The sequence below is a fragment of the Castor canadensis genome, chromosome 9 (genome assembly GCF_047511655.1).
Source record: "Castor canadensis chromosome 9, mCasCan1.hap1v2, whole genome shotgun sequence".
NCBI classification, from domain to species: domain Eukaryota; kingdom Metazoa; phylum Chordata; class Mammalia; order Rodentia; family Castoridae; genus Castor; species Castor canadensis.
Window position 1 is genome coordinate 78236865 of NC_133394.1, and position 12944 is coordinate 78249808.

The 12944-nt window shown below is 37.4% G+C and overlaps 1 protein-coding gene across 3 annotated transcripts in view; it reads right to left on the reverse strand.

Moving 5' to 3' along the window:
- The window catches only part of Glrb (glycine receptor beta), an 84594-nt gene extending 78611 nt beyond the window's left edge, over window positions 1-5983 (reverse strand). For 2 of the 3 annotated variants that reach the window (XM_020187123.2, XM_074041757.1), the window contains exons 1-2: window positions 5885-5983; window positions 4368-4518 (exon numbers count right to left, since the gene is read on the reverse strand). In XM_020187123.2, the coding sequence (XP_020042712.1) occupies window positions 4368-4489 (122 nt within the window). In that variant the 5' untranslated portion in view covers window positions 4490-4518; window positions 5885-5983. Of the gene's footprint in view, window positions 1-4367; window positions 4519-5647; window positions 5671-5884 lie in introns of those variants that run through there. The other variant, XM_074041758.1, reaches the window with a different exon arrangement.
- Between the last annotated feature and the right edge of the window lie 6961 nt (window positions 5984-12944).

A 12944-nucleotide genomic window follows, 5' to 3' on the forward strand; every position in this document is an offset into this window, starting at 1 on the left:
GTGTGGCACCCTGAGCTCAATCACCAGCACCTCATAAAACATCAGGAAAGGTTTTCCAAAATGGGTAATAGGGCTTACATTTGAGTTGAGTTTGAGGTCATTATGAGATAGGCTGGATAGCTCTGGTGGTATTCAGGGAGCTCTAGGTTAGACACACAGCCTGAGGAATCAGTAATGAATAAATTATATTAATAGCCATGAATTTGGGCAAAACCATGTGGTCAGGTGTTAACTAAAAATGGGGGAAAGAACTGGTATTTCAGGTAAAAGGAAGAACACAGAGATTAAAAAAAAGCAAGTATGGATGAACCATGTTTCATGTGTATGTTGAGGTTGTGAAGGAGCCAACATGGACAAGGTACTTCTGGAGATGGCAGAGGCCAGTTTATGAAGAGCCTTGTGAGTGGAGTCAAGAAATTAGAGTCTTATTCAGAAAGGTAAGGAGTCCTGTAAAGGGCTCTCAATATTGGAATGACCTGACTAGACTGAAGATTTGGAAAATACACTCTCGGGTCAGTATGAAATATAAACTGGTGGAAGAAAAGAAGCAGGGAGACTAAAATAGCGTCCATCAAAGAGGGCAGAGAGGAGTAACTAAGCAGTGTCCACATGGGAATGAAAATGAAAGACGAGAGTTAAGAGATGTAAAGATCTGAACTGACAAGTCTAGATGACTGTTGACTTTGAGAAGCTAATGTAGAAAAATAAGGTACAAGGTGATCCCCAGTATTTTAGTTTGGTGGCAAAGGAGTGGTCTTTTTCTGGGAAAGGGAACACTAGCAGGAGTTATGGGAGAGGTCCTGAGTTCCAGTTGTATGGTTTTGAGGTGAGTGTAAGGTCACAATGGGACTGGCAGATACGGAGTGTGGCACTCTCGAGATGTCCAAGCTGGACATAGAGACTTGGGAGTTAACAGTGAAAGATGGCAGTTACAGTCATGGACTTGGATGAAATCACTCAGCCAGAAAAGAAAATTGGAGGAAAGACTAATGTATTAAAATCAATGCCAAATTCAAGTTTTGAACAAAAAAGAAAAGTGTCAAAGGATTTATCTAAAATATTTTTACTAATTTAAAATGTATTTCTACTTAATCCATATTAATTTTCTAAAATTTTGGAAAGCAAATTTGTCAGCTACTTTGTCAAACTTGAATTACAGCTTCACTTATGCATCAATCTATGATTTCCTAGCATTTCAAAACAATATGAGTTAAGAAAAAGGAAGAGGCTAGGTAATTTTCTTAGCTGAGTCAAACTCAACATCAAAATTAGACACTACAATATTAAGGAGCCCAAGTCCTTTATTTATCCCTGTTTTAAAACATGTATCTTCCAAAAGTGAAAGCCTTCTTCAAACTACCAGAATCTCCTCTCACATTAACTTTCTTTTTATCTTTTTCTTTTTAGGCAGCACTGGGTTTTGAACTCAGGGTCTCATGTACTTTAGGCAGCCACACCTCCAGCTCTTTTTGTTTCAGTCAGTTTTCAGCTGGGGTCTCACAGTTTTTTCCCAAGTTGGCCTTTGACCCTCTACATCTCTGCCTCCTGAATGGCTGGGATTACAGACATGTACCACCAGTTGTAACCCCTCTAGGCTAACTTTCTGAGTGATATATTTGAAAAGTCTTGAAACATTACACAGGAAGACTTTCAGAATTTGTGAAATTTATTCTAAATTTCCTCAGTCAATTTGGTTTTAATATGTTGAACCTGAGGACCAATAAGCAAGTTACCAAAGTGGAAACAGGAGGAAACAAAGTATGCTTGTGAACATGGCTGTTTGCCATTTTTAAAAATGATCTTTGTTTATGTTATTTTGAGAATTGTGCAGTAGGAAAAGCAGATCAGCCTTTCCTCACTGAAACAGAATTCTTGTAGCTCGATATCCCTAATTCTTTACAAGTAAAGAAAACACTTTTTCTACAAAACAACAGCAATAAAACATGTATCTTCTATTTACCACCTTTGGGGAAAATGACTGTTAGGAGACAGGAAGATTTTACTCTTGTTTGCTGCACATTAACTACAAATGTCTGTAATAGTTGCTTCACCACAGCTACTCAAAAAAAAGTTGAAGTACATCAAAATATCATAAGGCAAGACTATCACCATAGTGGGAAATACCTTCATAATCTGGTTTGTAATCTCAAATATTCCTCTTAATCAAGGTGTTTAATACCTAATCAATATACACAAAATGGTCAGATAGAAGCATTTTCTAGAGTATACATTTATATATTCTTTCACAGACCATTATTGTAGCTGAGATTCTAAATCTGAGTTCCCAAAAATTTGAAATAATGGATCCAATAGGCAAAGAAAACTCTTATCTTCTGAAGTTTATAAATCAGTGATAATTCAGACAGATTTTTCTTCTTCTTTTTTCTTCCTTTTGAGACAGACCTCACTAAACAGTCCAAACTAGCTTTGAACTCATCAGTCTCAATCTCAAGTCTTGGAATTACAGGCATGCACCACACCACCCAATGAGATTTCTTAATGAGACGCTCATACAAAAAAAATATATAAACAACTCTAATCCTCCAAGACTTATCTACTTTTTAAAAAGTCAAATTTTTGGCAGCATCACCACTGCAACTATAATTAAACTTTATCAAGTCTCATAATTATAAAAATAAAGCAAAATAATTTTTAAACTATAAAATTTCCAAAAACAAATTTTCAATTAATACATATAAAGTATTATGATATGTGCACCTTCCATTTGATGATTTTCATATTCACCATGAGACACTGTATCATTTCATTCTTTATCTAGTAAATTTAACTTTTAGAATCTGTCTTAAATAACTATAGACACCATACATACATATAGCCCATTTACATATGTAAGGCAACTTAATAGTGCAGCTGTGAGCCTTGTAGGATATGTGGTACATATCAGATTTGCTGTTGTGATCTTCATAATGCTTTGCTTATAACTTTTGATGGGGGTGTGGCAGAGGTGAGAGAGAAAATAAAAGCTCTATCTGATTCCTCATATGTGGAAATCTGACTGAAAGTCTGACCTCACAGACCCATCTTAACAATAAAACATATGTGTGTCAACATATGCACACTTATCAAATAAAAGTGTGCATATATATTTATCAAATAAAACTTTAAAATGTGTCCTGTCACTTGCAAAGAGTAAGGCTCAACAATGTCCAGGATCTTTCAGTGCTAATGTCCTGATTATGACACAAAAACTGTGACAATGAAGAGTAGGTATGGCTACACATTGTGCATTCTCCTGAACCTGCCCTGGCCCCCAGTTGGTACCTAACTGGACCTATGGCCAAAGAAGGACACAATGAAATTCAAGGCCATTGTGTAAGACATCCAGGAATATAGCCTTGACATCACTTAAATAAGCAGGACTGTGAAAGGTGAAAACTGGGAGATACCCATTTGGAGTATAATTTAATACTAGACTTTATGTCTCAATGGTACTGTCTCCAGGCTTTTAGTCTCACATACCCTTTCAAATACCAATCGCAACAATATACTTCCCAAAATACATCTTTATGTTTCTTACATAACAGCTGTAAAATTTTAATAGTCTATGTCTAAGTTATGGTGACGCCAGAGTAAAATGCTATCCATGATCAATATGACATTTCAGAACTCTTAACTGAAAAATGACCTGTAACTGAAAATTAATTTTTATTACAGATGACTGAGTATGTTGTATTATTATCTAAAGCACATTATCCTTTATGATTGGGTATTACCTGTTTTTATTAGTAATATTAGCCCTTCCTATTAAAAAAGTGTTCAAGCTGCTAAATTTTACCTTTTGGGGGGAATATATTTGTATATAAGTTTTTATAAGTAATTTCACATTTAATGACATGCTTTATGAGAAACTCTAATTTCCTAATATCAGTCCTTTATAAATATACAAGCAGAAATGTTAGAAAACATATGAATTTCTTTCTTCCATGTATCAATATGAACTAAATAAACTTTGAGATAATAGTTTATCTGATATTTAATATTCATTTTTCAATTATTTTTAAATCAACATTTTTGAACTGGTATTTGCTCAATACATAGAATCTCACATTTCACATTTAGCATAAGAAAGTAATAATAACTTTTCCCTACCTTTGCAAATGATGTGTAAAAATTACATAAACCCAGGGCATGAACAAAACTTGACAGAATTTTATCTTTAGCAAAAGAAAATAACTATCACATTCCAAACCTCTTCCCACTCTGTAATTTTCTACACATGAAACATAAAAGGTACATCATTTGATATGAAAAGTTTTGTGGACATGTATTTTAATAAACCACCTTGCTTTTATAACAAAATGCAGTAACATTTCTCTATATAAGGATATGAGACATGGAGAACATACGATGGGCACAGATACTGCTTCTTTTTCCCCTTCCCTTTCTTCGAAGACTTTTCTTTAGAACAGGCTTCTTCAACCCAAGAGGAAATTAAAATAAAAAAGATGATTGTCAAGAAAAACTTCATCTTGAAAAGTTAAATTTCAGCAGATCAATCTACAAGAGAGAACAAAGAATGTTTATGAAGCAAATGATAAATACATGCCTGTCATGTTAAGGAGCACTGTCATTACTACACAAGGGGCAAACACATTCATAGATGCAATCCTCTCTGCTCAGCCCTAAATAATTAAAGTGTCTTTTATATAGTAGTAAAGGCTTTTACTATAGTAGTAAAAGTCACTTTAAATTATGGTACACAGAAAACAAGACTTGAACTGAGGTATAATATGTTACTATATAACATTTCTGACTCTCGGGTAACATAAAATTGTAAATTGATATTGAATTGGACAGTGAATCAGTTAGAAAGATCCCTGAAAAGATGTTTAACACAGGGTTAATATGGTTATCTCTGACTAATACATTTGAAGTAATTGTTTTCTTTTTCACTATCTATATTGCTTGAATTCTATGTTTTTCCAAAAAAAGTATTTACTTCTCAGTATTAACTGACAGACTAAAAAAACAGTATCAGAGTTTAACACTCTAAATCCATTGTTTTTATTTATACACATTGAATTTGCAGACTACTTTTTACCTTCAAAGGCACAAATTCATTTGTTAGCTTTTTATCAAAAGATTACTCTAGAAATTCCAGACAATATTACATGAAACAAAGCCGCAAATGTCACATTCTTTCATATAATCTTCTTAGCTACATTTTACTAACATTGTTCAAACTCAAGTAAGAATTATATTCTTGCCAGGGTCTGATGCATCCAAAAAAGAAAGAAAGAAAGAAAAAGAAACTTTAAGCATCTAATAACACTGGACTAGTTCAACCTCATCTGCCTTGTTCATTTGCACACCAGAAATTGCTTCTCTGGCATTGCTTTCTGCAGAGTATGAGCTGTCGTATTCCTCACACTACTTCATTCCCTTCTCACATTTGTGTCATATATTCCTCTCGCTTTCTCCCAAGGAACGTCCCCAGCTTTATCCTCTACATTGCAAGGCTGTGCATCCCCAGAAGAGCACCTCGCTAGGTCCTTCACGAAGAGACCCAAGGCCACAACTGCAGGTTCTCCTCTGAACTTACAGCCTTGGACGCCCCTTCCCCCACCCTCTCACACCTGCTCCCGACCCCGGCCCGCAGCAGCAGCAGGTACTTGTACGCACTCACACCGTCCACGCTCAGCCGCACCCGAGCCCGGGCTCCCCCGCACCCCGCAGACCCCACGGCCCGCAGCGGTGACGCGTTGCGCCGCAGGGCCCGCGCCTGCTCCCCGGAGGGCAGCCCGGCCTCGCCGGCACGCCGCAGTGCTCCCGCGCCCCGCCACGCCGGGCTCAGTCCCCAGACCCCGCGCCGTCGCGCCCGTCTCTCCCGCCCGGTCTCCCAAGCGCAGCCCCCCGCGCTTACCCGGACGCGCCCGCGCCTGCGCCCGCAGCCGCCACGCGATACCGCGGCGGCTCCGGCCCAGGTGGCGGCGGCGCTCGGGTGCAGCGGGGGCAGCTGCGTCCCCGCCGCCCGCGCGACCGCCGAGCGCGCCTGACGCGCCTGCTCGGGCCGCGGAGCGTGCGCCGTGCGCGCCGCGGTCCGGCTCTGCGGGGACCCGCGGACGCGGGGCCCGACGGCGGCCCGGGAATGAAGAGGGTGAGGAAGGACGTCACGACACTGTCTCTCCGCGCAGCGGTGGGGTGTTCAGCACAGCCTGAGAGTTGTCCCCTGCTTTGGGGGACCATAGGGTGGTTTTAGAGGACAGCGTTGGTACAAAAGGAAAAACACAAAATCATCTTTCACAGGGCTGGGATTCCTTGGGGGTCACCTTTTGACCGCTAGCAACAAAAGTTAGTAGAACAAATGACCTTCCTGGGCCAAAGCAGACAGAATAGTTTTTGTGATTTCATCCTTTGCTTGAAATCCTGGCATCTATCTAAATCTCAGTAATAGTTCCAATTTCTAAAAGCCTGGTCCTTGTAAGCAAGCTTAAATTGGTCAAAATTACTAAAACGGTGTAGCGCACAGGTGATACTAATTTGTAACATTTGTTCCATAATTAACATGTGTACAGAACTTGTCCCGAGTAAAGAATGCCCTTCACTCACACTGCCTGAACAACTTTCATGTCACTCTTTGCGTTTTACAGATGACGAAACTGAAGCTCAGAGATCCCAGGAGATTTATTTAGGGTTACAGATCTTGACAGGAATTTATCAGAGACTAGCAGTAAGTGATTTTTACCCATCTGAATCTGCCTTCTGATAGCAAAATATTATTGTCATTGTTATCTTCATGGTTGTTTAAGAAGTAACCTTTTATTTGAATATACAACTCTTGGATGACCTGCTTTTCCTATTAACTCTTTTCAGTATGCCATTTTTATTAGCATTTGGTAATTGTGCAAAATAACTGATTTCGTTTATACATGCATATTACTTTGATCACATTCACATACACCCCATTACTCTTTCTCGCCCCGGTCCCTTTCCTCTTTCTCTAACTCTTGTTTTGGTTTACTGGTTTGTTTCTTGTGATAGGGTCTTGATGTTTAGCCCAGTCTATGTTGGGACAGACCATGTACCCCAGCCTGGCCTCTAACTTGTAATCTTCATCACTTAGCCTGCTGAGTGCTGGGATTGCAAGTACTGGGTGCACCAGCACATCAAGCTTCTATTAACTCTGAATGTATGCCTAACTGATGTCTTTATTAAAGGAATATCATCTCAAATGAGCATCACATCACATCATGTTATGACCCATAACATATGTGGGAGAGGAATAGTCCCTACAAATTGCCATGTCCCATAAGCTTCACAATACATTCTGCTATGAGTAGTGATCATTAATAAGTGATCATTATTTACATTACTAAGCTATATTACTTTATTTAAAGAGCTGTACTACTTGTAATCTCCCAAATTGGATCAGAACATGACTTTGGGTTTCACAGGTTCATAAAGGAGAACAGTGGTAACAAATTTTATATGATGTATCTTCTGGAGAACATGTCATATAAGAAAGGATAATTCATTTTTATGTAACCAAACAAGTTTAGCAAGTGAAAAAACAGTTTAAATCTAATTTTCAAGTAATCAAGAAATTATTAAGCGTTAAAATGACAGGAGATTCTTGTAATGGAACACACCTATCTTTTATTTACAAAATCGTTGAAGACTTTCTATGCTGGAAATCACTATAATTGACTTGTTCCTCTAGTATTGTCTCTAATTATGCAACGTAAGTGTATTATATTGAAGAGTAAGCTTATTCAAACAAGAAGTATATCCAGGTGTTTGGATGGGTTTAGGATATACTGTTGATGACCTGAAAGGAACTCTTCTAGGCCTGTGAAGCAGTCACATTCATGGTTTTCATATTTTACAAAGTGATGTGCTTACTTATATTTCTATAGTTGTTTTATCTTTTAAAATGAAAGGGGAAGCTTCTAAAATAATGGCATGAAGTGATCTATTTTCCCCAATTCTGTCAACTGTTGACCTGCTTTTGTTAATTTTTTTTCTATCTCCATTCATTCTCTTGGTAATTTCATCCACTAACATATTTTAAATACCATATTGATGACTCCTTAATTTACTTCTCCAGAAGAGACCCCCCACCAGACCTCTGGCACTCTATGTCTAAATGGCCTTCTCAACATTTCAACTTTCATATTTAATAAATATGTCAATCTCAACACATCCAAAACTAAACTATGGATCTCCCTACAATTGCTCCATATGCAGCCTTCTTCTCCATTAATGGCAATCTCGTCTTTCAGTACGAAAATTATGAATCTGTTGATTTGTCTCTTTTTTCATATCCACATTTAAAGGGTGAGGAAACCCTGATCACTCTCAAAGTATATCCAGAAGCTAGCTAGTTCTGTTTTTACTGCAACCACCCTGGACCGAGCCACCATCATTTGTGAATTATATTATTGCAGTAGCATCCTAGTTACTGTTCCTGACTCTTTACAGCACTCCTTCTTGCTGTACTTTCTCAACCCAGCTGCCAGAGCATAACTATGTCACATGTCATATTAGCTCATTCCTCAGCTAAAAACCCAGCAATGAATTTCCCCACGAGTTTATAAACCAAAATGTGTACAATGGTCTTCAAAATTCCACTGTGCCAGGCACCTGTGGCTCATGCCTATGATCCTAGCTACTCAGGAGGCAGAGATCAGGAGGGTCACAGTTTGAAGCTAGCCTGGGCAAATAGTTTGCAAGACTATTTTCTCAAAAGAAACCCATCACAACAAAAGGGCTGTTGGAGTTGCTCAAAGGTGTGTGACCTGATTTCAAGCCCCTGTACTGCAAAAAAAAAAAACCACCCTCCATTGTTATTTATCTACCCCCTGCCCCTGTAAGGCTGACTTACCTCTTATTCTTGCTCTCTTGGCTCCAGCTACTCTGATCTTACCAGGTGTGGTCTCATCTTAGGTTACTGGCTCCAGATGTTCCTTCTGTCTAAAATGCTCTTTCCCCAGACACTCTTCTAACTCCCTAATATCTTCAGTATTCTTTCTCAGTCAGTATTCTTTCTCAGTCACCCTTTCACAGAGATTTCTTGAATGTTACTTAGAAGTACAAAGTCTCCTCCATGCAAGGATTTCTGGTCCCTTTTTACCTGCTTTTCTTTTTCTTGGTGTTTATTTTTTTTTACTATATCATAGGAAGTATTTATTTTATGTTTGTTGTAAGTCTTTCCTTTGTTTAAATGTAAGCTCAGTGAAGGCAGACATTTTTGTCTCTTCATTTACTGATATTCTTCAAGCACTAGACTAGTGTTGAATGAATAAGTAAATCTTAGCCTAGTTACTTCATCTCTTTATATTTCATATTTCATTATAAAAAAATTAAAATCAGAATACATATTTGGCAGAATTATTCTAGAGACTGAACAGGTTAAGGAAAGCTAAATATCTGATACAGAAGAGACAGGCACCAAGTAATTGCTCCTTCCCCATTTCTGTTTTTTCTGTTCGCTTTGTGTAATGATAGACTTTTTTTTAAATTATTTACAGGACACAGTTATATATTTCTTTCTGCTTTTTTTCAGATTTTTTTCTTTACATCTATGATGGAAATATTTTGTCAGCCTATCTCAAAATACTTAATAGGAACCCTACTTGCTAGGTATACCAACTTGCCCTAAAATAGATTAGTTTTATTTTACTTCATCATGAAATCTAAATATAGCCATCAATATCTTATATTAGATTAAGAAATAAAATATGGAAGAAAAGAGATTGCTCATATAAAATCATATGTTTATATGACATAAGTACTTATCACTCATCGTTGCTTTAAATAGCCTTAAAACAGGTCTTAATATAAATTTCTTTTTACTTTCTATCTATATGGATTATAGTTATTCTTCATTGATGACCTGAATTGTAGTAATCATAAGATTTTTCAACAAACTTCATTCCATTTGGCATTATAACTATCAGATATTTGCAAGAAACACAGTAGCAGCTGTTTTTATATTTTCCCCAAATCTTTAAGTTTTTCTCAAAATAGCTAATAGGAGTATAAATATAAAAAGAAGCTTGCCACAGAAGATAATGGGTCTGCCATTCAGTCTCTGTTCTGCACTATTCATGAATTTTAAAAGGTAACAAAACTTGCATTAGGAAATGGTGAGTAGCCAATCTCAATAAAATAATGAAAACAACATTGAATGATGCAAGTTAACTTCTGTATTTCCTGATGTAAGGAAATATAGGCCCCAAAATGACCACGTGGAGAGGAGTGATCTGGCCAAGAGATTCTTTATTGCCGGGTGGGAGAGGGAGAGAGCAGAGAGAGCCGAGAGAGAGAGAGAGAGAGAGAGAGAGAGAGAGAGAGAGAGAGAGAGAGAGAGAGAGAGGGGGGGGAGGGAGGGAGGGAGAGAGGGGCAGGGGCTTAAATACCCCTCAGTGAGACTCAGCATGATCTGATTGGTTAGGATCTTGTGGTTCATGCTGATTGGAGGTTGGGGCAGAAGGAGGATTCAAGCTAGACTTGAGGCAGGACTGTGACCCTGGAAAACAGAAGTTTAAGGGTACAGTAAGAACTGAAACCTATTGGCGCCATTATTGCCAACACCTGACACAGAATATTATCCTTAAAATATTCTCCAGTCTCCTATTTCTTAAATTTTATACAGTAATGCACATATTTTATTAATATTTCTCTGCCTCCAGAACTGTAAGAGATAAATGTTTATTGTTTAAGCCACTCAGTCTATGGTATTTTTGTTACAACAGCCCAGGCAGACTAAGACACCCAGGGTCTTGAAAACGTGTTGAGCCAACAAATTGCTTTTAAAGTTTCATATAGAAATATTCCATAAAACTAGGGTTCCAAGAAATATAATTGAAGAAAAGGATGCTCTATCTAAAAAGAAGTGTAATAATGGGTTGCAGATAGGTCAAAGGAATGATGAGAACACTAAAACAGCACTTTTCATGCTTTATTCGGGAGTAGAACATCAGGTCAAGTAAGAGACTTGTGCTACAGGGCCTGGCCTCATTTTTATAACACCTATGGCAGGAGGGGAAGAACTAGGTCAAATAAGGGATATGGAAATAAATAGACATAATCAAATCTGCTAGATAATCTAGAGAAATTAACTATTTAATAGCAACTACTACCATGTGCTGGAAAGTATAAATGGGGTAACTTATTTAATGACTTTGAAGTTCCAATAGCAAACCACAGACATAAAAGAACTGCAAACAACAGAGAAGGTTCTACATTTAGCATTAAATCTTCAACTCTGAATGGTAAAATGAGTGGATGATCAACTCAAGAGGAATTAGTAAGAAAAGCTTCACATGGGTGGTAGCTGTTATGTCTAAAGGGTTGGCCAAAGAAAAAAACAGAATAAAAGGAGGCTTCTTGTTATTGTTTGGGTTTGGTGTTTGTGTGTGTGTGTGTGTGTGTGTGTGTGTGCATGTGCACACATGTAAAACACACAGAGCTTTGTGCAAGCTTTGTGAACTGCTCTACCACTGAGTAATACTCTCAGCCGGATGGAAAATTCTGGATTTTTTAAAAAATATTTTTATTACCATATAGTAATTGTACAAAGGAGTTTCATTGTAATACTTCCATATATACATACAAGATAACCCAGTCAAATTCACTCTTTGTAGTTCTTCCCTTTATCTCCCTTACCCCCCTTCAGCATTCATAACAATGACTAGAATGAGGACTTAGTACAGGATGGCAAGGAGGAGTATTTTCACAAAGATTCCAAGACTTGAGCCTTAAAATCAGAAAACAACATTAGCAATAAGCAAGAATGGATGCTAGGGGCCATCTCCAATTAATTGCATAACCATCAGTTAATGCTAAAATGAATTAGCAAAAAATACTCTCCTCTTTCTTGAGTACCTCATTCTCTAGCAAGGTAAAACTGTTAGATACTACTAACTATAATGGTAGTTGCAAGAAAAGACTTATGTATGAGGCATTTGTGGCTTGAGTGAATTATTAACTGGCTTGGGACAGAAAAGGAAGGATTACCATTGTTCACTGGGATGAAACTTGAGTCAAGTGTTGTAAAATTAATTTTCCAGATTGACTGAAAGGAAAAAAAAGAAATCCTAACAGGTAGAAAATCATGTGTGAAGATGTAGATATAGAATACATGGTTTGTTCATATTTCTCTAAAGAGTTTTATTTTGCTAGAAAATAAAGAATTATTTTCAGGAGGAAGTGAGAGATTGACACAAAATGAAGACAGAGGAGTTGGCAAGGATCATATCACAAAGGTCCTAATTTACAATGGTGTTTTCTAGCTTGTAATAAAGCAGTGATGGATCTTCAGAAGAGATAATTAGATTCATTTTATAGAATAATCACTTATACAGCCATTTGGGGATGCTAGCAGAAGAAACAAAACAAAGAACAAGAACATTGAAAAAGTTGAAGTCGTCACAAAATAATGCAGGCCTTAGAGTAGGTAGACTGTTGGGAAGTAAAGGCAAATAACATATATATATATATATATATATATATATATATATATATATAATATTTTATATAAATAAAAATGGTTTCCCAGGGCAGGTGATAAGTAGATGTCCAAGAATGCAGAAAGTGGCAGGATAAGAATGGCAGAACCAATGTATGGATAATCAAAGACAGAGGAAGAGCAAGGTAGGTGGTTTTGGCTTGCTTATTTTACTTTCTTTTGTTTTGTTTGTTTCAATTCAGTGGCGCTGAAGCGAATATAAATTGTGGCTAGGCAATTCAAGCAATAACTTTCTGAACTGCATTGCCTTATTGTCCTTCTGCTATATTTACTTGACAAACCCCCAATCCCGAATGAAGCAAGCTACCTCTTTTTTCCAAAGCTGAGATAAACAAAATAGTTCAAATGATATTATAACCAATGAGCCCTTTCTTTATGTGCCCAAAGATCTTAATATGTTTGCTTTTATTTTCCATGGACAGTTCATACATTCTTCACTCTCCTCAAATCT